The sequence below is a fragment of the Olea europaea genome, unplaced genomic scaffold (assembly GCF_002742605.1).
Source record: "Olea europaea var. sylvestris unplaced genomic scaffold, O_europaea_v1 scaffold317, whole genome shotgun sequence".
Classification (NCBI taxonomy): domain Eukaryota; kingdom Viridiplantae; phylum Streptophyta; class Magnoliopsida; order Lamiales; family Oleaceae; genus Olea; species Olea europaea.
Genome location: NW_019250508.1, coordinates 338,138 through 363,866, shown reverse-complemented (window position 1 = coordinate 363,866; position 25,729 = coordinate 338,138). Strand labels below are relative to the sequence as shown.

Below are 25,729 nucleotides of genomic sequence, written 5' to 3'. Positions count from 1 at the left end.
GGAAGTCCTTTGCCCTTTAGCATGCTTCTTGCCATTTCAACAATTGTGCGATTTTTCCTTTCGGCCACGCCGTTTTGTTGCGGAGTTCGACTCACAGTTAATTGTCTTTTAATGCCATTTTTTTTGCAATATTCCATGAAAGAATTATAGAGATATTCACCTCTACGATCGGTCCTTAAAGTTTTTATCAAAAAACCACTTTGCCTTTCTGCTTGAGCTTTGAATTGAAGAAATGTGGAATATGCCTCAGATTTTTGACTGAGGAAGAAAACCCATATCATTCTTGTGAAGTCATCAACAAAGAGAATAAAATATCTCTTGTTTCCAAAAGTGGGAGTTTGCATTGGCCCACAAATATCCGAGTGCACAAGCTCAAGTGGTGCTTTCGTTCTCCATGAAGTTTTTGGAAACGACAACTTGTGCAATTTCCCATAGACGCATCCTTCGCACATTTTGTCTATGTGTTGGATGTTAGGAAGTCCCGTCACCATGTTTTTCATTTGGAGTAAACGAAGGCCTCTTTCATGAAGATGACCATATCGTAAATGCCACAAATACGCCAAATCTTCGTCTCTTGCCTTGAGTGCACAATTCTCATTTAGTGGCATCATAAGAGGAAATGTCTTGTTCTTCATTTCAATATTTGCCACACAAATATTTTTCTTTTTGTCAAAAACTTTACATGCACCATCATCAAAGTGGACAGAGAAGTCACTTTGAATAAGTTGTCCAACACTTAGGAGATTATGAGAAAGATTGGGAACATAAAGAACATCTGTGATGAGTTTCTTGTTACCTTCTTTAATTTGGACAGCAATGGTGCCTTTTCCTACCGCATCTCTACATGTTCCATCGCCAAGAATTACTTGTGAAGTAATATTTGGATTAAGGTCCACAAAGATGTCGCGATTCCCCGTCATGTGATTGCTACAACCGCTATCCAAAGACCAAGGGCTTTGAGCTCCATTTTCATAATTTTGAAAATAAAACAGAATTTCCTTTTCATTCTCTTGAGAAAAGTTTGCTGCACTTTTTCTTTCTGTCATCTCTTTATTTTGAAACCAACAATCCCTTTGAGAATGATTGGGGATCTTGCACCTTTTGCATCTAAAGTAGCACTCATTTGATTCATGATTCATTTTTTTGCAAATTATGCAAGTTGGATTATTACCACCAGAAATTTGTGTTTGCTCGCCTTTCCATTTGCTTTGCTTGTCACCCTTCTTCCAATAGCTATCTTTTTGTTTTGTTTGATTTGAGCCTCTGTTGTGTTCTCCATAGTTGTTCGATCCTCCTTTTGATGTTTAATTTGATTGGAAGGCTTGTTCGGTAGTAGATTGGTTACTCGAACGATTGATCCTTTGCTCATGGGCAAGAAGTGACCCAGTTAACTCATAAATGGTCATTTTGGACAAGTCTTTCGATTCTTCAATTGCGGCTGCAACATGGTCAAACTTTGGAGGAAGGCATCTTAACATTTTCTCCACGACTCTTTTATCTGTAATTGTGTCACCACAGCTTTTGATTTGATTTACTGTCTCGGCTACTCGTGAAGAAAAATCAAAGATCTAAGGAGATGAAGAAAGTTTGCATTTGGATGCTCCAGTATTCATAATGCTCGCCTTCGAAGATTGGGACTTGACTGGAAGAATATGTAAACAACGAAGCTGTTTGTATGAAAGCCATGAAAAAATGCAATCACAAGTTATGGCTCTGATACCAAATTTGTTAGTGCGGAAACGAAGTGTTGAAGAAAAACTTGAATTTTTATTGATAGTTTTTGAGTTGCTACAGCACACTCAATAATGTTTTCTTCTTTTTTTTCTTGCAATGAGACTACAAGAATGACCTCTATTTATAGGACCACATGGATAACTCTAGAGACATGGGAATATAAATTAACACCTAATAATTTATGAATTTGCATCATGTATTTTCCTGATACATTTTCTTCAAGTGCATCATGTATTTTCCTGATACATTTTCTTCAAGTGCATGTAACCTTATTTCCTAAGATTACAAATTAATGCCACATTTAACAACTGGATCAGCCACAAATTTTTATTTATTAGTTTTTGAAATAGAAAAAATTACCTGTAGCTATACTATTGTATGTTTATCCTTTTTTTCAATGTCCACTGCATACAAATTTCTAAACATTATTAACTTGTTTTGGTCACTCTTCTGTTAGTAATTTTTATAATCCGCATATTAATTTACATTATTCTTGATTTCTTTAACGCATAGTGTGGTCTGCGCAAGATAGTTTTCTCGAGATTATTAAACAAATAAATTTCACAAAATTTTTAATCCGTTTGGACGTTAATTCACAATATTTCCAGTAAAAAATAAATATTTTTCTTTTTTCTCTTCTAATTAAACAAACCTTCAGAGATAATTACTGTTGAAGTAAACTAATTGTATCCACTTTTACCGATTAACCTTATTATTATTATATTACTACTACTACTATTATTATTATTATTTTTTTTTTTTTGTGGGTCTAACAATTTTGCTAAATCGAACATAGTTATGCGCCGTAAATGTAGCGGCTTGTTCAGCACTTGACTTGATGAAAAATGTTCGATCAAAGAAAACCATTAACAGATTGGGGAGAGAAGAAGGCGATGAAGCTACAATAACATTGATACAATAATGCATTACAACTCACTGAAAGTAAGGAGAAATAGGCAGGAGATAGAAGGAAAATAGCACACCACACACTAACACGGATACGAACACACATGAAGACATGACTGGGCCATCATTCTACATGGTCATAGCCGGGTTAAGCTCCAGCCCTGAGGTTCACTTGTTGCTGGTTTCTGCATCTGGTCCCGCAATTCTTCCAGCAAAGTACTTTGGTTTGAATTGCTCTGTTCGAAGTCGATTACCTTTGCTTAAACTGATAAGAGACTTGGGAGTCTTAATAGCCGTATTGATGGCATTCTTATACGCCTCCTTTCCAGCAGCTAACATTTCATCCTTAGTTTTTTGCAGCGTTCGCACTGCTTCACAGGCAGTATCTCCGACATCGGCAAACCTATTTACCCATGACGGAAGCTTCGGCACTCCCAGCCTCTGCAACAACTCATTACAGAAATGGTTACAGTTTTTCGCCAGCAGATCGTATTTACTTCCCGGCCACTCCTGGCTAAGTTCTTTTAGGATTTGACTCACCTTGGTAGCGGAACAATTTGTTCTTCCGAGAACTATACGTTCACGGTATGTATACGACAGGTTTTTGCCAGCGGGACAGCTATAAACACCAGATCCCTTGTCGCACTGCCAGTATCCCCATTCCTCGTCGCCGTAAATCTGAACCGCGGTGTGAAAGACGCCGCCAATAGGAATGACCTGCTTACAGACGTTGTTGAGTTGAACGAGGGCGTAATTCGTGGTTTCGTAGCCGGAACTACTAATTGTAACGTCATATACGTAAAGGATCACTTCTGCCATCTTAATTAAGTTCAAAACTCTCTCTCTCTCTCTCTCTCTGTGACGAGTAGTCTTTCAAGCGAAGTATAAAGCTTGAAACACTAGCTGCTGGTCTTGGGTAGAATATTTATGGTACATGATTGTCAGGGGCAAAAAGGAGAAGTGAAGTGTGAAAGCGAAAACTAGGAAATAACAGGAAACTTTCTCTCGTCTTTCGTGGATCTTGCACGTTGAAAGGAGAAGTGAATTGTGAAATTATTCCCATGTATAAAGTTCAAAGAATTTATTAGTTTATTTATTTATCAGTTTAGAATATTTAAAATAATGTTAAAAATTACGCATAATTACTTGTATGCTTCACTTAAGCACTATAATTACTTGAATTTTATATTTATTTATTTAAATACCTTCTTTTACAATAAGTTTTCAAATTAAAAATAATTATTACATGAGAATTCGGGATATAAGTAATCACTTCCGTCATCTTAATTAAGTTCAAAACTCTCTCTCTCTCTCTCTCTCTCTCTCTCTGACAAATAGTCTTTCAAACAAATTATAAAGCTTGAAGCACTAGCCACTAACTGGTCCGGCACAGTGTATTTATGGTACATGATTGTCAAGGTCAAAGAGGTTAAGGGACGTAGTAGAAACTTATAGGAAAGATAAAAAAAATATCACAAAAAATTTCAAAAAGTAGAAAACTCAAGATATTATTCTTCGATTATGTCCCAGCCACAAAGGCTTACAAGGTTTTAAATAGTGAAACCCTAAAAAAAAAGATATATTTTTTTAAAAAAATGAAAAAAAGATAGAAATGGAACATCATAATCTTCGGGATGTTCCCACAAAAAATGGAAATCAAATCTGAATTTCTTTGCTTGAGACATGCGTAACTGAAAATTACCTAAAAGGAAAAAACGCAAAAATAAAGGCCTAAACGAAGGAATTTGCTCAAGATTGACCTGTATAAGGGGAAAAAACAATCGAATCTTGTTTGGCGGCCCGTTTCCATTCGAAATTGACTAAAAAATTTCCATAAATGGACATTCCCAAAATTTCTCCTAAGACTGGAAAGTTACCCATTTCTACTTGTGCTAGTCCCACTTTACCATAAAGTCTAATTCATTCTATACCGCATCATCTCCCAGGTTGAGAAAAATTCATCCTTGAATTTGGCGAGGAGGAATGTCATCATCATAATTATCACCATGAAATGTCACAAGGTGTTTGACATTAAAAACATCGGATGTACGATATGATTAGGCAGCTTCAAATTATATGCATTGAGATTAATCTTCTCAACGATCTTTAATGGAACAATTTCCTTGCGGCAAGCTTGGTATATTCATGAGCAGGGATACGATCCCTTGTTAACACCGCCCAAATAGAGTCACCAACCTCAAACTCGACATGGCGATGTTTAAGATCTGCATTGCACTTATACCTACCTGCAGTAGCCTGTAAATCCTTATAAGTCTGTGAATGAACCTACTTCAGTTTCTGAACAAAATCCTCTGCTTTACCATGTACTTTAACAGTATTAGAAATTGGAACTAAGTCAAGAAGGCTACGAAGAACGAGTCTATACACCACTTGAAAAGGACTAAAGCCTGTACTTCAATTAACTGTATGGTTGTGAGCAAATTCTGCCTGACATAAATTTTGATCCCAAGACTTGATGAAATCACCAGCTAGACAAGGAAGTAAATCACCTAAGGAGCGATTGATAACCTCAGTCTGACCATCTGTTTGAGGATGATAGGCACCGCTAAAGTCCAACAGTGTATTAACCAAATGCCAAAGGTTGCGCCAAAAGTGACAAGGAAGCGAGTATCCCGATCAGACACAATAGAAACATGAAGCCATGTAGGCGATAGACCTCATGGAAATAAAACAATGCCACATTTAAAGCATCAGTAGTCTTCTTGCAGGGAATGAAATGGATCATCTTCAAAAAGCGATCAACCACTACAAAAATAGAATCAAATCCACGCCAAGTCCTAGGAAGACTCAAGATGAAATCCATACTAACGTCTATCCTGGGTTGGGTCGGAATTGGTAGGGACATATACAAACCAGCATTAATGAACTTGCTCTTAACAAGATGACACGTTCGACAACGCTCCACAAATTTACCGACATGTTTGGGCAATGATGATAAAAAATAAGAAGCAGAAATGAGTTGTAACATTCAATCATGACCTACGTGGCTCTCATTATGTAATTCATGAATTATCTTAAGCTGCAAACTATCCTTAGGAATGCATAATTGAATTCCCCGAAAATGAAAATCGTCGACCCATACAAACTCCAAATGCACACCCTTCTGCAACTTTCGAATAATTTGTGAAAAATATGGATCAGTAGCATATAAATCGCAGATAGTGTTCAGAACTTGGGACCTCCAATCGCAGTTCTGTCCGAAGAGTTTGTTGCCTACTCAACGCATTCGCTACCTTATTAAGGGCGCAGCTTTGTGCTTAATTATAAAGATAGTTGTAAATAAGCAATCCAAAAGACAAGTCGAGCAGATACCTTATCTTGAATACCAATGTGTTTAAGGACATCATGGTCAATATACAAAACGAACTCCTTCTGGAACAAGTAATGACGTCAATGCCGAATCGCCTGGACTATTGCATAGAACTCTATATCATAAGTACTATATCGAGACTTAGGGCCAAAAAATTTCTCTTTGAAGTACGCAACAGGATGGTTACCTGGCTCAATACACCATCAATACCCACATTCAAAACGTCACAATGTAACTTAAATGGTTGAGTAAAATTAGGAAACACCAAAATTGGAGCGATTGTCAATTTTTGCTTAATTAATTGAAGAGATGCTTCTGCCTCAGGATTCCACTGGAACTTGCTGTCCTTCATACTGCTCCGCTAACGAGGTAACATAGTGCAGCGCAGCAGAATCCCGCCCGGCCTAGCTATCGTAATGCGTCCCGAATAGGCACTGTATCTGGGATCTCTTTTAAAGGAAGGAAAGAGGCCAAGCTTACAGAATTCAGGGAATTTATACTTAGAATAAATTGAGGTAAATGACTGATTCTTAGTCAACTCAGTTATAATTGGTGCCATGATGCTACAAAAATGTGGTATAAACCTACGATAAAAGGAAGCAAAGCTATCAAAACTTTGCAATTCTGTCATTTAGGAAGGTACACTTCTTGACTGCAGCATAAAATTTATCCTTGCAGACGACTAAAAGAACCTTTCGAATGTGTTGGACATGATCCTCAATGTTAGCACTATAAATCAAAATATCATCAATGTAAACTACAACAAATTCACCGATGAATAGATAAAGAGCTTGATTTATAACCCGCATAAAAGTACTAGGAGCATTAGAAAGACCGAATGACATAACTAACCATTCAAACAGCCCTTTTCTCATCTTAAAGGTTATTTTCCACTCATCCTCAGGCCTGGTATGAATCTGATGGTATTCACTTTTCAAATCAAGCTTACTGAACACGCAAGCACTGGTAAGTTGATCCAGCAAATCATCCAAGCGAGAAATAGGAAAATCGTAACGTACTGTAATCTTATTGATCGCTCTATTGTCCATGCACATACGCCACGTGACATATTTCTTTAGTGTAAGAAGGTTGGGAACAGCATAGGGACTAAGACTTTCTCTAAGGTGTCCCTTCGCTAAAAGCTTTTCAACTTGTCTGCGCAGCTCCTAGTGCTTAGTAGAACTCATCCTGTAATGCACCCGATTGGAAAGAGTAGCATCAGGCACTAGATCAATTTGATACTGAATATCTCGTAGTGGTGGCAACCATCTGGAAGCTTTGATGAGAAGACCTCCTGAAATTCTTCTAGCAACGGATGAATTCTGTCAGGAACCTCTCGATCAGTATCAATTGACTTGCCTACTAACACATGCACCAGATTTTGCCAACTCTATCTCAAACTTTGCCCTAGTTAATAAATTGGAGCTATCCCTAACTATTTTTATTGAGCCCTTGTTAGGTAGTAAAACAATCTTCTTTTCTCCAAACATAAAATTGTACGTGTTGGTATATCTGTCATGTAACAAGTGTCGATCAAACTGCCAAGGTCTTCCAGATAACAAATGACATCCATCTATCTCTGCCACGTCATACAAAACTTAGATTTTGTAGGTAGGCCCAACAGAAAAACTGATTAAAGCATGCTAGGATACTTTAACATCATTACTTCTTTTCAACCAGGCCAATTTATACGGTTTGAGATATTTGTTCAGTCTACAAACCTAATTTTTTAATGATCTCCTCAGCCTCTACATTCTCACAACTCCTAGAATCAATAACAAACTTGTAGATTCTTCTCCTAACCATACAAGTAGATTTGAAAATATTATTATGCAACCAATCACTCTTATCCTTCAGGGGAGTCAAAAAATTTCGTCTCATCATCAACGCTTGACCTATATCGCTAGCAACGAATTCATCTTCCTCTACTACTTCGTCAGTATCTCCACTATCAAAGACAAGTACTCCTTCAAAATCTTTGTACCCCTTATCAATGAAGAGTCCTCTACGTGCAATTTTGGGAGATTCTGATTATCTATGAGCCATGCCTGTATACAAGTAAAACAACGAATAGCATCTCAAGGATATGTCAACTGTTGAATGGGATTTGTTCTAGATGTACCAGCCTAGTTAGGACTATCAGGACGTATTGCTTGTTGTTGTGGGTTACTGGAAGAATTCCCTGCAGTTAGAGGGCTTATAGTTCATCGAGATTTCTATTCTCCATCTGCAGTGCCCTTTGATGCACTTCGGATGGGACGAACCAGAAAAAGTTTGGATAGAGCCAGATCTAAGCGTTGGTTAGGTAAGCGTCCTGTAGTAAGAGAAGTAGTTATGAACCTTATAGACCATCTCCATTGGGGTGGTGAAAGGAGAGCCATAATTAGTAGAAAAACCCACTACACCGTCATAGGATCAAATATATTCAAGGTATCCTGCATTTGGGGACAAAGACCACTCACATATTGTGACACCAATTGTTCTTCCGTCGCCATTACCTCATTCCTGGTAGTCAACATGTAAGACTCTGTTGTATAGTCAGCAATTGTCTTCATGCCTTGACGCAAATTCTACAATCGTTGGTACATAGTCTGAATATAATTATAGGGTAGAAATTGCTTCTTCATGTGCTTTTTTTAATTTATCCCAAAAAACAATCTTGGTCTTTTCTAATCTAGGCCTTGTTGCCACCATGCCATTAATTGTCCACGAAACCTAGTTGTAATGAGGAGCATAGATTTATCGGTAGGAACCTCCTTAAACTCCAAGATCTCTTCCACTGTAGTCACCCAATCCAAGAATTTTTCTGGCTTAATCCATTGTGGAATTCAGGAATATCAACTTTAGATCCTGACTCCCAATGCTTATTTTCCTGATGGCCACCTTCTCTCTATCCGACTAGTGGATCTATTGGTTGATCAGGTGCCGCAAATGGATATTCATCTTCAGATTCCTCAAATGGTTGGGCTATAAGAGCATGTTGCTTTGGTACGAGTGCAACAATTTGTTGGGTCAGTAACTCATCGCGTCTGTTCACCTCCTCTAATTGGGCATCACGGGCTTGTGGACGTCTTCTCGATGACATGGTGAAGGAATGAACCTCGCTTTGATACAACTCACGTAACGAAAGTTTATAGAAAAGATGAGAAAATCTCACAAAGAAATTTCAATGAGTAGAAAATTCAAGAAAATAGTTTATTCTTCAATTGTGTTTCGACGCAAAGGTTTACAAGGCTTTAAATAGCAAAACTCTAGAAAAAAAGTCATTTTTTTAAAAAATGAATTTTTTTTTTAAAAATATGACTGAAGTAGAACTTTCTAATCTTTAGGATCATAACGCAAAAAAGGGAAATCAAATCCAAATTTATTTGCTTGAGACATGTCTAATCAAAAATTATCAAAAAGGAAAAAAATGCAAAAACAAAGGCCTAAACGAAGGAATTTTCCCGAAATTGGCCCTACATCAAAGGCAAAGAGACCGAGTTCTGTTCGTTGGCCTGTTACCATTCAATTTCAACTAAAAAATGGACATTCACAATTTTTTTTAAAAATCGGGAAGTTGCCTATTTCTACTTACGTTGGTCCCATTTTACCATACAATCAAATTCCTTCTGCACCATATCAAGAAGTGAAGAGTGAAAGCGAAAGTGAAAGCGAGGAAATAACACGACACTTTCTAGCTGGTCCTGCGTAGTGTATTTGTGTTACATGATTGAAGAGTGAAAGCGAAAGTGAAAGCAAGGAAATAACACGACACTTTCTAGCTGGTCCTGCGTAGTGTATTTGTGTTACATGATTGTCAAGGTAAAAAGAAGAAGTGAAGTGTGCAAGTGAAAGCGAGGAAATAACACGATATTTTCTCTTGTCTTTTGAGGTTCTTGCACGTTGAAAGTGAAGTATGCAAGCGAAAGCAAGGAAAAAACACGGCATTTTCTTTCGCCTTTCGTCGCTCTTGCATATTGAAAATGCATAAATTCGTATCATTTGCTAAAAAATAATTATTAATATTGTTATATTGAGTTTTCGAGTTTCATTATAAGTTGTTATTATTAGATACTTGTATGGAGTGTTAACCCAAGTATACACCTTTATGTATGTGTATATCTCCCTTATTATAATCATTTTGGCAAAGCCCTCCTACTCTTATAAATTTCGATAAAAATTAGAAATATGTGTGTGGTTGAAAATTTGTGAAATCCTTTGAAGTGTGTAATTAAAATTAATTATTAACTTTAACCAAGATTTAATTCACTTTTGTAGCTATACCAATTAACCAAACATGAGCTAAGTATAGAATACCAACTTAGAACATGAACTGAATTAATTTTATTTTTAAAATTTACATTTCAATAATGGACAATTGAAAAAGATAAAACAGATAAAACAGAATTTGAAAAGTCACCATTTTATTACTTCTTAAAAGTTTAAATCTACTTGCATAGTATGTCTTAAAAATATAATCAGTTATTTTTGAGTTTGTCATACACCTAAATAAAATAGATGTGAATTGCTTAGCATTCAGAAGTTGGATTGTCAGAGTAATCCCAAGCAGGGCCTTACCTCTCAATTATACATGCCGTCATAAACAACTTAAGACCTTGCTCGGTAGGGATCTTGAGAATTGATTTTTTGATCATTAGAAAAAAAGTGAGGGCTACCTGTAAGAGAAAAAATCAAAAGTTACGGCAGAAATAGTGAAAAATCACTCCCAAACACCCCCATAAACCCCTCTTTGATAGAAATTATAATTTAAATTTTTATAAAAGTTAAAGTTAACTATTAATTTTAATTATATATTTTATAGAATCTACAACTTTTCAATCACAAATTTTATTAAAATTTATCAAAATTTATTAAATATGATTTTAGTCTTCACCAAACAAGGCCTAAATGTTGGACTCATCATTCATATCACCAACAGAGTGGAAATAGCAGAAATTTTTATTAATTTGGGGGATTTTTTTTAAGCAGAAACAAATTTAATGACCAACTTGTAATTTCTCTAAAACCTTGGCGACTAAATGTAAAAAATTAATTTCTGTAAAATATGTTTACCATCGGCTGGGGGAAAGCACTGGTAAATCAATAAGAAATTTCCTCCCACGAACTTCAAAAAGAATCATTTTCAAATTCGAAATTCCTCCCATACAAGCTCTATATATCTCAAACCAGCAAAAACACCAACCCGCACTCAAAAGCTCTATAACAACTCAACCAGAAAAAATACCAGCAGCACTCAAAAAATGTCTTCTGCAAATGCCTCTGATTCCTCTTCCACTGCCATTACCCGTATATGGAGTTACGACGTATTCTTGAGTTTCAGAGGTGAAGACACCCGTAAAGGTTTCGTCGACCACCTCTACACAACCTTACGCGAAAAGGGTATCGACACTTTCAAAGACGACATTGAGCTCCGGAGAGGGAGTTCCATTTCCCCTGTACTCAAAAATGCCATTGAAAGATCCAAAGTCGCACTCGTTGTCTTCTCAAAAAACTATGCCGATTCCTCCTGGTGTTTAGATGAGATTGTTCAGATCGTTGAATGTAACAAGAAATTAGGCCAAAAGATTTATCCTGTATTCTACCATGTGGAACCTTCGCATGTTAGGAAGCAAAAAAAGAGCTACAAAAAAGCTTTTGACAAATATGAAAATGATCCTAACGTGGAGAAAGAGAAGATTGAGAGCTGGAGGAATGCTTTGAAGGAAGCTGCTAGTGTTTCTGGATGGGACATCAAAGAAACAGATGGGTAAATTACCAACACTTGGACTCTTCCTTGTTAAATGTCTTTAACCTTTATAAATCATCAGACTCATCTAAACTAACAAATCATATCCTAATTAAATCACGGGTTTCGTCCAAAAATAGAGTTAGCATGCTTTAGAACATGGGGCAAATAATTGATTGCAATTTGTATTTTTTTCTTTTCTAAAAACATGAAAGGTAAATAAGTCTTTTTACTTCATTTTAATGAAATTTTGGACAAAATCAGTAATTAGAGAGAAATTGTGTTAATTTGAGTACAAAAACGCGATAAAAAAAGTTGGGGACATAAATGTGATAGTCAAAGATTACGAACCTTTTATACAAATACAATGTGGCGTAGTTATTTTTTGCCTACTTTTACTTCACTTTTTTACTGAGCCAAAAATGCTTTTAATTAGAATGCTATGCAATGATAATCCAATGAGATATTAACGCTATAATGATTTTACTTGTTTATTTAAGCATGTGATGTTTAATGGATGGGAATTTCGAGCTTAAACGTCTTTATTTTGTAGCTAGTTTATAAACTCAGTTATGGTTTGTGTTGTATTTGAGATTTTAGGATCTCATCCAGTAGTATAGATAGGTAACATATGATAGTTAACATGTTCATATTTTACTACTTAACTAGTGAATATATGCAAATGCAAAAAGATATTGAATTGGTTAATTGATAAGAACACACAATTGGTTTTCATTATTTTGTCATAATATGCATTCATATTCAGGATATTTAAACTTTGAGTGATTTAAACTAGTTGATATTAGTGAAAAAATGCACTCTAATGTTAACCAAGGCATTTTTATGATTTAATTTCATTTCTAACTCAAAGCCTGCTATTATATCTTCAGGCACGAGTCGAAAGGCATCAGAACAATTGCTCTAGATATTTTAAACAGTTTGAGCCATACAGTCTCTCGTGTTAAAGAAAGCCTGATTGGAGCAGAGTCGCATGTTCAGAAGGTGATGTCCCTGTTGAATCTCGAGTCAACTGAAGATGTTCGCATGATAGGTATATGGGGTATGGGTGGCATCGGGAAAACAACTATTGCCAGGACAGTTTTCGATCAAATATTTAGCAAATTTGAAGGCAGTAGCTATCTTGACAATGTAAGAGAAGTTTCCAAAACTTTAGGACTGAATTCCTTAGAAGAAAAATTACTCTCCGACACTCTGATGGAAAAAAGTGCAAATCTCCACAATAACGTGTCTGCCCTATTCACAAGGCTACGTCACAAAAGGGTGCTTGTTGTTCTTGATGATGTCAATGAACTTGAGCACTTAGACCGATTGGCTGGAGGGCATGATTGGTTTGGTGCCGGTAGCAGAATCATCATAACAACAAGAGACAGGCAGTTACTTTCAGCTCGTGAAGTTAATGAAGTATATGAGGTCAGTTTCTTAGGGACTGATGTAGCGTTAAAGCTGTTTAGCAAATTTGCCTTTAAGGAAGGTTTTCCCAAAGAGAAATTTGAAAAGCTTGCACGTGCGGCAGTTAGATATGCTCGCGGTCTTCCTTTAGCTCTTAAGGTGTTGGGATCTTTCTTACGTAGTCGAGATATTGATGAATGGGAAAATGCATTGGATAGATTGGAAGAAATTCCGGAAGATAAAGTCTTGGAGAAACTTAAAGTGAGTTTTGATGCACTGAACGACATGGAGAAGAAGATATTCCTGGATATTGCTTGTCTTTTTAAGGGAAAGAAGAAAGAATATGTGATGAGAAAACTTGACAGCTTCGGTCTGCGAGCTAAGATTGGAGTAAGTGATCTGATTCAAAAATCTCTCTTGACTGTAACCGCTGATAATAGGCTTCAGATGCATAACTTATTGCAAGAGATGGGTTGGTACATTGTGCGACATTCGCATCCTAACGAGCCTGGGAGACACAGCAGGTTATGGTTACCTAAGGAAATAAGCTCTGTACTAACCAAAAACTCGGTAAGAACTGAACTCATACTGATTTGATACTAAAGAATCTTTTACTGTGTTTATCTAAGGTTTTTAGGCAAGTGATATAATTTTGAAACTTACCTACCTTCCATAATAATTGTTGACAATATATAGGGAACAGAAGATATTGAGGGCATACATCTGGACTACGGAGAACCAGAAAGCGTGAAAATTAACCCGAAAGCCTTTACAAATATGAAAAACCTGAGGCTACTCAAAATCCACAATGCATGCATTCAGCAAATGCCAGCTTCTATTCCACGTGACTTGCAATGGCTTGATTTACACAAGTACCAAACGAGGACTCTGCCTCCAAGTTTTCAAGGAGAAAAGCTCGTTGGACTGAAACTGTCCCATAGCTATATTGAACACCTTGGAGGACTAGAAAAGGCACAATTGGTATGTCATGAATTTTCATTTTAATCATAGTTTCATTGTCACATTATTGATGCTTCATTTGGATATGCAGAGCTAACATAATCTCTCGTTTCCCTTGTCCTGCCTCTTTGTTTTTTAATTGGGCAGAATAAGTTGAAATTCATCAATCTCAGTTACTCTAAGCAATTGGTGAAAACTCCAGATTTCAGCAAAATTCCAAATCTTGAAAGATTGGATCTCAGCAATTGTAAGAGCTTGGAAGAGGTTCACTCGTCCCTTGGGAATCTTAAAAAGCTTTTATACTTAAATTTGGCACACTGTATTAAACTAAAGACTCTACCAAGTGGTATCCATTTAGAAATGCTGAAAACACTTGTTCTGTGGGACTGTGTAAAATTAGAAAAATTTCCAGAAGTGACTGGGGAAATGGAATGCTTGTCGGAGCTTCATTTGGAGGGGACTGCAATAAAAGAGCTACCCCTGTCGATCAGCAACATTACTGGCCTTGTTCTGATAAATCTCAGCAAGTGCAAAAACTTAAAAAGTCTTCCAAACAGTATTTGTGATTTGAAATGTTTGCAAACTCTTAATCTCTCTGACTGCTTAAAGCTGGAAAAACTGCCAGAAAACCTTGGAGAAGTCAAGTCTCTGGCAGAACTTCTTGTAGATGGAACTGCTATTACACAACCACCGCCGTCAATTGCATGTTTGACGAACCTGAATATCTTGTCATTCAGTAGATGCAAGCGGCCAAAATCTGGGATGTTTTCGGGTAATCTGGAGTCATCTGTCTCTTCTATATCTGGTATGTTACATTTGCAAAAATTAGGACTCTCCAGGGGTAACCAGACAAAAGGTTCTTTGCCTCCAACCCGACCATCTTTGTCTGGTTTATGTTCCTTAAAAAAATTGGATCTCAGTTCCTGTGATCTACTTGAGGAAATTTCAGCTGATCTTGACAGCTTGTCATCTTTGGAAGAGTTAGATTTGAGCAGAAATAACTTTGTAGAATTTCCTGCAAAAATTTCTGAACTTCCTCGACTCAAAATCGTAAAACTGGAAAGTTGCACAAATCTTGAATCACTACCGGATTTTCCAAAAAGTATAGCTGTAGTAAATGCAGATGATTGCCATTCATTAAAAAGCTTGGCAAATCTCTCTGAAAAGCATGCCTTCTTGAGGAAGGTCTCATTTCTCAATTGCTTCAAACTGTTCGAAAATGAGGAGAACCATAATGCTGCTGATAAGTTGCTACACTCTCTACTTCAGGTTGGTCTTCAAATTTCTCTCCTTTCCAGTACACGTATAAGAGTAATTTCTCTTACTTCAAACATTTATTAATCATCTGTGCTAAATCAATGCTGATTCCATGGTTCATAATTAGAGTAAACGTGGAAATTCAATACATTTCTAACTTTACATTGGTTAGGTGGTGGGTGGATAGGTATCTCTGGTGCTTTGGGGGCACATTTCCACCTTTGTTAACATGAAATGAGAAAGATCCTCAATTACATTTTATGGTTGTGGTGCCTAATTTGTAGGGAAAAAAAGAATAATAAAATAGCTCTTTCATAAAAAATTAGTATATTTAAACAATGATCTGTAGAAAAACCGAAAAAAAGAAAAAAGAAAAAGAAAGTGAATCTGCAAATTCATAGAAAACGCTATGTAAGGCCATCTTTTGTATGAGGTAATGATTTCTTTAAATTTAGATGACTATTTAACAACAAATCTATGTATTCATAAATTTCCCAAACATCAATAACGTATTAAGGCTTCACAAATGTAGTTACAGAAACTCAGAAAGTGTTATTTTCACTTGATTTCCTGTTACAGGGACAAGCTATTATCAATAGTCGATTTAGCATACTCATTCCAGGAAGGGAGGTTCCTGAGTGGTTCAGTTACCAAAAGATGGGTCGTTCAGTAACCATCCCTATAACTCCAGAATGGCATAATAATGTCATTGGGATTGCAGTTTCTATCGTTTTTGAGCGTCTGGTGTCAAAATCAAAAATAGGGATCACATTCAAAATGATAAGCCGGGATCACGAGGAGTTCATTGCTAATATCACCCAAACTGCCACTAAGCTGGAAGAGAACTACGAGTCTGCTCATGTGTGGATAGGCTATGTATCATTCCATCTTTTCCAGCTTCTATTTCCGAAATTTCAGTCAGATGATTGGGCTAAAATTGAAGGATGTCTTACAATTAGTACAATGGAAGAGGCATGGATTAAGCCAAGAGGATGTGGTATTCGCTTAGTGTACAAAGATGAAGTGAAAGAGGCTTTGGCACAACATATGGAGACTCAGCCTGGAGTTGACCAAGAATTGAACAAATCAAAAGAGGACAAAGAGAGTATCGATGTACTGACTTTTGGTGTCAATCAATTGAACTGGAGTGTAGACCCCGTTGAGGAAGAGGGCACTCAGTTTCAAAGTTTGAGAAGCACAACTTCCTTCAAGGTACAGAAGACCCTATCATTTGATTACTAGTTTCTAGGAGGTCTTGCACTGCGTGGCTAAGTCATTTGATTGTGTTGGTAGTTGTTCATGTTTGCTTTTCCCTTTTTTCCTACAAAAATAATAAACATTAAGGCTTCCTATGTTCGCTCAAATCAATTCCATGCATGAAAAAAAGATTCGTAATTTTTCTATTGGTCATATTGGTGATGTATTGGGTGTTATGTTGCTTTTTATTGTACGACGAAAAATCATTGTCAAATAGTTGGTCCATCTTTCTATGTATTGAGTGTGTCCCCATGTATATTAAATCTTATTATGGTGTGTACGTTATTGAAATCATTGTGGCTTTGATCATTCGTCTTATTCTTAAGCTGTTTAGCATACTTTATTATTGCGGTGAATATACAATGTTACCATTTCAATTTTTCGAATTCTTAAGCCGTTTGGCTAAATTTCCAATCAACGTTGCATATATCGGACTTCTGGTCCCTACAATTTGTGCTCTGCTTTCTGCTACATGATGCATCAGTGGTTTTTTTTTTTTTTTTTTTTTTTTTTTTTTTTTTTTTTTTTTTTTTTGATTAAAATTCATTAACCAACAAATGGTATTAGAGCCAAGGTTATTGTAAGTTTTGTTTTTTTTTTTTTTTTTTTTTTTTTTTTTTTAAATTCTAGGTTGAGGATCTGGTAATAGGAGTTGATTTTTGCCCTTATCTTTCCCTTGTTGAAAGGAGGGTTGGCAGGAGCCTAGAGCTATAGTCTTTGGTCTTCTATAAAATTGACACCTTATTACGATTTTGAAGTGTTACAATTTGAAGGATATCAAAACCCATTAAAATTTGCTGCATTTTTTTTTAAAATTTATAGATGCCATCTCTAAAATCGTGATACCTCAAAATTGTAGTAATGTATTAAAATTAATTCGAGTGTAGATGGCAAATTTGGCACCAAAGAGATGAACTCAGGAGGTAGGGAAAATGCAAGTATTGAATTACATCTAAGGGTGTAAAAACTTGAAATTTGACGCTTTCAGCTTTCAAGCCTTTTATGGTATTCTCTAAAGTGTAGACCATATAGATGTATGAACCTTTTTTCTATTGAATCAAAAACCTAATTCCACGTTTATTAAATCAATAAAAAGCATGAAAACATTTTTTTTTCTGTCTTTAAGAAAGAAAATGTATCTTGTGTTATGTGTAATCTCCAAGGCGCTACTTTGATCTACTTATGTAGAAAAAAATGTGTTTCTTTTCAAGTCTAAGTCTAATTAGATCATAATTGATTTAATTTCAAGTGTAGTTCTTGAACTTAAATACAATCAAATTTAAATCCAAAACAGTCACAACAATTGTAATTGAGTCCAAATTTTTAGAGAGCAACCAGAGGGAATTGTTCAGACATATATCTTACAAAGCTCCAATAATAAGATAATATCTAGTCGATCTTTGATCCAATCTAATTATTAGTCTTTATTTTTTTAAGTAAAGGCAAAATCAATGCACTATCACTTAAGTTACATTTTCCTTTTGTCTTTTTTATTTATTTCATCTCCATCTGAGATCTAGTAATTACATAAGATAATGAATAACTGTTTTGACCGTCTAATTAATCTCATAAATCTAAGTTACATTTTATAGGTACGTGAACCAATCCACGGATGTCGAAATTTAGTCAACACTAAATACTGAGCTTAGAAATATTTAAGCAACCACTTAACCCATTTTTCAAAGTGGCAATTCCCAACATGAATTTGTATTTTTTGCTTTGCTCTTTTCTCAAACTCCCAACTTACCGAGATATTTCATCAATCAAAACTCACAAAGAAATACAATTACTTAAATTTAATAAAACAAATCCATTTTGTAAGTTAAATCTATTCAAAATTATTATCTTTGTCGCGCCCCACAAGATGAAGCTAAGAGATTCCAATCTTGGACCAAAGAAGGAGAAAGTGCATTTAGGGAAGTGGTTTAGTAAGTGCATCAGCAAGTTAGTCTTCTAGCAAGACATGAGTGACAGAAAGCAACAATTTGTACTTTGTCGGCAACATGTTTTATCCACGGGAGAAAAATCAGGTTAGAGCATAGATAAGTGGTAGATCCTTCTAATTTTGAAAATTGTATGATATGTCCTTTATTTTTAAATTGCAATTTCACCCCAAAAATCATATTGCAAGTAGGGGATGCAATTTCACAAATTACATCAGACAACACCTCACACCCTAAAAGAAATCCACCCTCTTTTCCAACTCCGCTTCGGGATACTGATCGTGCATGGGATGCTTCTGCCAATCTCCGACACCTCTTTTGATCCAATTTTCAAAAATTAATTTTCTTTTCAACAACAGATTTTTGAAGATGAAATTAATTTTCTAAATTGCTATATTCAAGAAGAAGATGAATAATCAACTTCTGATTGTTCCAAGATGTGAAACTAATTCTAATAAATACAAAGAAGGCTCTGATACAACTATTGAAAATTTACTTAATATGCATAGCGATTTTTCAATTCTTAATAATGAATTTTTTTTTTGTACTTAAAAAGAAACTGTGATAAAAAGTTATACCTTTGATGAATTCCTTGAAGAACTGTTTAGATCTACAACCAACAGCTCTTCAATTGACCAACTTTTAATAAAAATCCACATAGGAAACAAGATTGAGGGAATTGCGATTTTCTTTCTTGTGCTAGCAACAATATGAAATATATTTTGTAGTTTATCAATAGAAGTCCAAGTGGGTTTAGCCCGTCTCTTAAATTTAACCCAGTTCGATATTTAATTAATCCAATTAATTAAATTTGATGCATGAATTACTTAATCATTTAATTAATTCGAGCCTATTGACAAGTAACTCAATTAATTAATTCTCCAACACATGTTAATTAGTTAAATGGTTAATCTCATTCTTCTAGCTCTCTTTTTGTGTACGACTCATTAGATTCCCGATCACGATGACTAACGACGTGGATTATTATTCTGATCTAATGAAAATTGATAAATTAAAGACCTCATTTTAGTTTATCACCAATTCACATCCGTCGTTCCAGATTGATATCTAGCAATGCGTTAAGACAATATATATGAGAAGAAATGTCACGCGGTATGACAAAATCAAACTTGTTCATTTACCGTTGAACTATAATCCATTCGTCAGTATGATCTGATTAATTACAAGATATGGAGAAATGTCAATCTCGATTACAGATCATGTTAAGTGTCAATCTCGATTATAGATTATGTTTTTCATTCCACTATTAGGTCAACGTAAGTTAAAAACTCCTTTTGACTTATGAGCACATCTTAGTTAAGGATTTCGTTGTTAATTTAATTAAATGAAATGTAGATCATAATCTCTTACTATCTAAGAGTGATCAATTTTCTATTGATTATTCGCAACCTTTTTGTGATTCGCAACCTATATTAGTCCCTCTTGGCAGAGTAACATCCAACATCGCTTAATTATGAGTGTTCCCATATAAGACTTTATGATGACCTCAAATCAAATGACCAATTCCACTATATCGAATGTTAGAGAATAGCTACTGACATTCAGATAGTTATTTGTGTAGAATCTCCCCAATGGGTCTCTAATGTTTTGTTATATAACAAAACATTCACGTGTACATTTAAGTGTCACCATACTTTAGCTTGTGAGATCGACTACTTACTTCATAAGTAAGAAATGCCACACATGATGGTCTGATCATAATAACAATATCCATATCTCATTGTTGTTTACAACCACGAATGATTTAAGATTCAGTCATATGTAATTTGTATGTTACAATCACAACTCCTTGTGAACAAATTACTAATACTTGAATTTACGAATTCTATTATTTAATTTACTAATATATTAATTAAATTAAATAATAGATCTAAGTAAATGAAATGCAACAACTATATATTGAAAGTGTTTGCATCCAAAGTTGATTGGACCCAAAGCATAACATTTACACTCCAATCAATTGAAAGACGTATTATCAAACATGGAAAAGGACAAGAAAGGACCTGAAGGCTGAGCAGTCAAGGATTGAGGAGCTAGCCAAATCCTTTTGCATGGAGAAAAAGTATGAGAAATGAGATATTGCCATCTGGACAAAAAATAAGTACCAAATCTTGCAAAAAGAAATTTATGAAGTTTTTCGTGTGGTACATAGGGCTAACTAAATAACTAGAAAAGAGTTGAAGAAGTTTCCTGCTCTTTATGAAGTTCCACCATGGGTAGGCGAATAACTAATAGAGATGTTCCTGAAGTCAAATCTAAATATTTCGACGGGACAACAAACTTTGGAAAATCGTGTAAGTGCTCACAAAAGGATAATTAAGTTACTCAGCACCAATAGATATTGAAACTGTTAGAATCAGGTTGTGACCCGAATTCCCATTGAATATTCGATTAGAAATAATGTTGGAGGAGTATTGAGAGTTGGTAGCAGACTTGAAAATGTCTTGAAGGAGTCCAAGGTAAATTTGAATTCTATTTCATCTCAAATTCTCCATTATTGGTTTTGTCCATTGGGACTTTACCGATAATAAACCGCTTATGTATTAGTTCTCCTAGTATGTTAGGATTCTTTGGTTATAAATATGTGGTGTAAATACATACTGGAATTGACCAATTGTTCTATTAGAAATTGGTACAAAGAGATCTTTTGTAACTTTTTATTATTGATTGTAATGAATTCTCTATATCTGTCTGTGGTTTTCCCAAATATGGGTTTCCATGTAAATTATTTTTTCTTTGTGATATATTATTTTCATATTGCCCATATTTTCTCGTTCTTTAATTATTTGGTTGAATTCTCAACAAATTGGTATCAGTGCTATTCCGCTTTCAACAAAATAGTTTCAGGTTTGGTCCAACTTATAATAAGTGGTATCAGAGCTGAAGGTTATTTGGTGGGTTTTTGGGAGGTTCAAATTGGATATTAAAGTGAGGTTGAAGCAAGGTAACTTGTTCCAGGGATAGAAAGTATTAAATTTGAGTTCCGCTTTTGGATCACAACAAGATTTTTTGTTATGATAGAATTTTTTTTTTTTTGTTTGGATGCTGGAGAAGAAGTAATGTAAGGACCAATTATATATTTTGAAAGGTTTGGCGGTCTACAGTAACAATTTATGGTTTGATAAATGATGCCTCAGGTGGAGTCGGTTGTGAGCAGTATTAGTGACTCAGCTGGAGCTGGAGGTAAATGGGGGGTGTGGTGGAAGGGGCGGAGTAATTTGGTGGAGTGTTTTATTTGGAAATTTTGTTAGAGTTGACGAGTTAAGTTTTATTCATTGCAATAGAATTCGTATCAAGATGGAATCTATTAAAATTGAGTTATGACCTGAATTCTTGTTTAGTATTTGATTAAAAATACTGTTGGAGGAGTATTGAGAGTTGGTAGTAGACTTGAAGAAGTCTTGAAGGAGTTCAAGGTGAATTTGACTCTTATTTTATCCTAAATTCTCCGTTATTGGTTTTATCCGCTGGGACTTCACTTGATATTTAACTATTTATGTATTAATTCTCCTAATACGCTAGGGATATTTTGGTTATTATTATGTGGTGTACAACACATCTTGAAATTTACCAATTATCCAATGAGTTATTGGTTCAAAGAGATCCTTTGTAATTCCTTATTATTGATTGTAGTGAATTCTCCGCATATGCTCATGGTTTTCCCAAATTTGGGTTTACACATAAATTATGCTTTCTTTTTGATCCATTATTTTCATACTCCCCATATTTACTTGTTCTTTAATTAGTTGACCGGATTTTCAACAAATTGATATAAGAATTATTCCGCTATCAACAAAGTGGTTTTAGGTTTGATCCGGATTATAACAGAAACATAATGAATATGAATGCTGGACTTGGAGGTTTTGCAACTGCCTTTGAATCATCAAAATTGTGGGTAATGAACGTTTTGCCGACTATTGCTTAGAATACTCTTGGTATCATATATAGAGAGGCTTAATTGGCATATATCATGACTGGTACATACTTGACATTTTCACCTTTTCTATACTAAACTGAAAATAAATTATGCAAAATATAAGGTGAATCCCAGATTTAGATCTTAAATATTTAATCTTTTTCTATGTGCAAGGGGTTCTCTAATTACCCAAGGACGTATGATCTGCTTCATACTAGTGGAGTCCTTAGCCTATACCAGGACAAGTAGGCAAACTCTCTCTGGCATTATAGGCAACACATAATTGATTTTTTTTGCATGTTAAGTTTATCTTTTGGACTTAGAATTATCATGAATTTTCGTTTTCGTTTTCGTTTTTTATGAAGGTCGAACCATTTGATCTAAAAGTTTAAGTTATAGATTGATAAAATGTACGTCATTTAAACTTATTTTCAACAAAGTACGTAGTAAGAACATATCGAATGACATTTTAATATTCTCAAATGATGAACTTGAAACTTCTTTCCCAAAAATAGAAATTAGTAACAAGTTTTAGATATACATGAATGAGAAATTGTAAATTTTAATTACCATAGCTCTTTGTAATGGTTGTTTGGTAAAAGTAGACTCCATTTATGTACAAAGTAACTATCCCTGCTGAGAACCAAAGAGTTGATCACCTCTATGGAGTTAGGTCGTCAAACCATATATTTTTTGAGTGAAAGGTATATAAAAGAAATTTCAAATACATGATGAGCTACAAAATGTTGCATTGCATTCAGTAATGCTTGAGGTCTCTCAAATCTTTTAACTAAAACAAAAAACAAATATTCTCTAATTCAAAGAGTGGTTTTTCTTTGTTACTAGAATTCTAATCTATTGATACGAATCACGTAGTAGCGTTGACTACGAAACCCACAACGAGATTGTTATAAAAACCTAGAAAAGCCTAATTAAAAGTTTAGAGTTTGAACCCCTAATTAATGAACCAAAAAATCAGCAAGAATGTTTTTTGAAGGACCCCTTGATCACACAATCAAAGACTCGCACTCGCATTGTAGAACGCCACAAGAATTATAATCCTTAATAAGTTCCAATTGTCAATGAAGAATGGAGAAGAAAGCACAATAGTCTCTCTATTAAAATTCTCTCAAATTAATTTATAAAGTGTCTAAGCTCACAATGAAAAAAAAAAAAATCTATATTTACTAGACTGAAAATAATCTAGTGAAAATCGTGCAAAACTCGTCCAAGATTACATTGATGTAAATAAAATCTTGCAAAATGTGGAAAAAACCGAAAAATGAAAATTTTGACCCCGATCTATAACTATGCGACCGCATAGTGTAAATGTATGCGATCGCATAGTTCATTTGAACTAACCTCGCAAATTCCCTGCCCCTATGTATGCGGCCGCGACCCCTGTTGCACTATGCTACCGCATAGTAGTCTGGTTGGCCTCCGACTTCGACCGTTTGTACTGAATTGATCCACTTTTTTTGGATCTCGATCCGAACATGAAAGTTGCCTTGTTTTGCATGCCGAAATCGTCCCATCAATAGTTGATTGAACTAATAATCCATCGCTTGTCTCACCCGCTTTGCTCTTGATAGCGTCATCAGTCTGCCTTTGATTATCAACAGTCTCGTTCGGCACTTCCTTTCGTCGGGCTCGACCCTTGGATCACATCATCTATGCAAGCCAATGGTATGAACTATGAGAATGTCCTATAAAATAGTAATAATAATAATAGTAAAACGAAAATTTTTGTTTTCGATCATGTTTGAATGTGTTAGTTTCTAAGTTAAATAAATTACTTCTTTTGACACTAATATTAGTAATATTTCTCATTGTGCCAACAAAAAAAAGTTTTTTCAATCCAAAATTTTTAAGTAGATCATTTTAACTTCAGCCAAATATGCACTATGTAATAAGCTTTGTATATTAAGCTATTGAGCATGTGGATAACAAGAGTGTATTTGAAGATTTCTTCAAGAAATAGATCGTATTTTACTACCGTGAAGGGACTGTCTTTTTCTAGATGAAGTCGTTGAAAAATTGCCAAAGTCGTGTGATGGGAAACGAAAAATCATGGATCATGAGGACGGCCTTTAGTATCGTAAAAATACTTATTGCAGTCAAACAATATTGTGTTGCTATTTGCTAATAGCACATCTACATACAAATGAAAGTATCAGTATTTGCTCCAGTGTTGAGACTCGAACCTTGGTTCTATTTTTGCTCCCATATTTTTCAGTTAAAAACGCGTTTTGAAACATGCTTTTATAATATGATGGTTTCACTAAATGATGACAGTTGGCATTTTACCTGCCGTTGGATGAGGTATTAGCCCTGGTGGCGCTTACTAATCTTTCAAAGTTTAACAAAAATGGTTGTATGTATTTCATATTACTAATACTTAATTTTTCTAAGTCTTTTAAAACTTTATTTTATTCATAAGTGTTATCTCTACTGGGATCAGAACCTATAATTAATTTTCTAATAAAGCTTGTAAAATTTCTAGGGTTATCTCCTCCAACCATTCTTAATCTAATTTCATCTAGTTTTAGTCTTTTTGCTGTAATGTATACATCTAAAGCAGTCTTTCCTAAATAGGTTTCTAAGTAAGCCCACATTTCTTTCACAGTCATTTGTATAGGTACATTATTATATGCTCTAATTATAGAATTTTAGCAAGATATTTTCTAACTTTGATTGTAAATCTGAATTTTGGCAAATAAAAATGACAAAAGATTCTATTCCTTGGACAATTTTTACTATCCATTATGACACTTAGAATGGTTAGTCATGTCTTTTGGATTAAAAATTGCATCCTCTATTTTTCAAAGAAAGATAGATAGTATATTTAATTCTCTTCCATTTGTTTGTGTATATATAGATGATATTCTAGTACATAGTAAAAACTATAAAAAAAACATATGAAGCATCTAGAGATAACCTTGAATAAATTTATAGAAAATGGTTTAATTATAAGTAAAAAAAAAAAAAGATGGAAATAAATAAACAAAATTTTGAATTTTTAGGAATAATTTTAGGAGAAGTAAAGATTTAGTTACAGTCGCGTAGAGTATGGACAATTTTATAATTTTTAGACAAAATTGAAGAAACCAAGAAATTAGAAGCTTTTTTAGAAATATTAAATTATGCTAAACATTTTATTAAAGATTTAGGAAGGAAAGTAGGACCATTGTACATAAATTGTCTAGTAAATAACAAAAATATTTTAATCAATCAGATATAGAATTAGTTAAAAAGATAAAAGCAGA

The 25,729-nt window shown here is 34.8% G+C and overlaps 4 protein-coding genes across 4 annotated transcripts; 1 reads left to right on the top strand and 3 right to left on the bottom strand.

The window, feature by feature from the left end:
* Positions 1-1,304: 1,304 nt before the first annotated feature.
* On the bottom strand, positions 1,305-2,765 carry LOC111385454. Its single transcript, XM_023009842.1, has 3 exons — positions 2,729-2,765; positions 2,509-2,633; positions 1,305-1,568 (listed from the first exon to the last, which is right to left on the bottom strand). The coding sequence occupies exons 1-3, from the start codon at positions 2,763-2,765 to the stop codon at positions 1,305-1,307; spliced, it is 426 nt and encodes a 141-aa protein (XP_022865610.1).
* LOC111385461 lies at positions 2,614-3,632 on the bottom strand. Its single transcript, XM_023009850.1, has one exon. The coding sequence runs from the start codon at positions 3,457-3,459 to the stop codon at positions 2,809-2,811; it is 651 nt and encodes a 216-aa protein (XP_022865618.1). The 5' UTR covers positions 3,460-3,632; the 3' UTR covers positions 2,614-2,808.
* A 1,997-nt stretch (positions 3,633-5,629) lies between these two features.
* Positions 5,630-6,323, bottom strand: LOC111385453. The gene is made up of 3 exons (XM_023009841.1): positions 6,159-6,323; positions 5,974-6,033; positions 5,630-5,854 (listed from the first exon to the last, which is right to left on the bottom strand). The coding sequence occupies exons 1-3, from the start codon at positions 6,321-6,323 to the stop codon at positions 5,630-5,632; spliced, it is 450 nt and encodes a 149-aa protein (XP_022865609.1).
* Positions 6,324-11,158: 4,835 nt separating this feature from the next.
* LOC111385465 (TMV resistance protein N-like) lies at positions 11,159-16,877 on the top strand. The gene is made up of 5 exons (XM_023009853.1): positions 11,159-11,720; positions 12,590-13,679; positions 13,806-14,090; positions 14,217-15,338; positions 15,906-16,877. The coding sequence occupies exons 1-5, from the start codon at positions 11,215-11,217 to the stop codon at positions 16,566-16,568; spliced, it is 3,666 nt and encodes a 1,221-aa protein (XP_022865621.1). The 5' UTR covers positions 11,159-11,214; the 3' UTR covers positions 16,569-16,877.
* Positions 16,878-25,729: the final 8,852 nt, after the last annotated feature.

Excerpts from the sequence above, each read along its gene's own strand:
- LOC111385454 (XM_023009842.1), bottom strand. The coding sequence starts at position 2,765 with ATGGCCCAGTCATGTCTTCATGTGTGTTCGTATCCGT. Across the intron at positions 2,634-2,728 it reads TCATGTGTGTTCGTATCCGT|CTTCATCGCCTTCTTCTCTC; the intron begins GTTAGTGTGTGG and ends ATGTTATTGTAG. Across the intron at positions 1,569-2,508 it reads ATGTTCGATTTAGCAAAATT|ATCTTTGATTTTTCTTCACG; the intron begins GTTAGACCCACA and ends TCATCTCCTTAG.
- LOC111385461 (XM_023009850.1), bottom strand. The coding sequence starts at position 3,459 with ATGGCAGAAGTGATCCTTTACGTATATGACGTTACAATTAGTAGTTCC.
- LOC111385453 (XM_023009841.1), bottom strand. The coding sequence starts at position 6,323 with ATGAAGGACAGCAAGTTCCAGTGGAATCCTGAGGCAGAAGCATCTCTT. Across the intron at positions 6,034-6,158 it reads TTGATGGTGTATTGAGCCAG|AAGGAGTTCGTTTTGTATAT; the intron begins GTAACCATCCTG and ends TACTTGTTCCAG. Across the intron at positions 5,855-5,973 it reads ACATTGGTATTCAAGATAAG|AACTGCGATTGGAGGTCCCA; the intron begins GTATCTGCTCGA and ends CTCTTCGGACAG.
- LOC111385465 (XM_023009853.1), top strand. The coding sequence starts at position 11,215 with ATGTCTTCTGCAAATGCCTCTGATTCCTCTTCCACTGCCATTACCCGT. Across the intron at positions 14,091-14,216 it reads GACTAGAAAAGGCACAATTG|AATAAGTTGAAATTCATCAA; the intron begins GTATGTCATGAA and ends TTAATTGGGCAG. Across the intron at positions 15,339-15,905 it reads TGCTACACTCTCTACTTCAG|GGACAAGCTATTATCAATAG; the intron begins GTTGGTCTTCAA and ends TTCCTGTTACAG.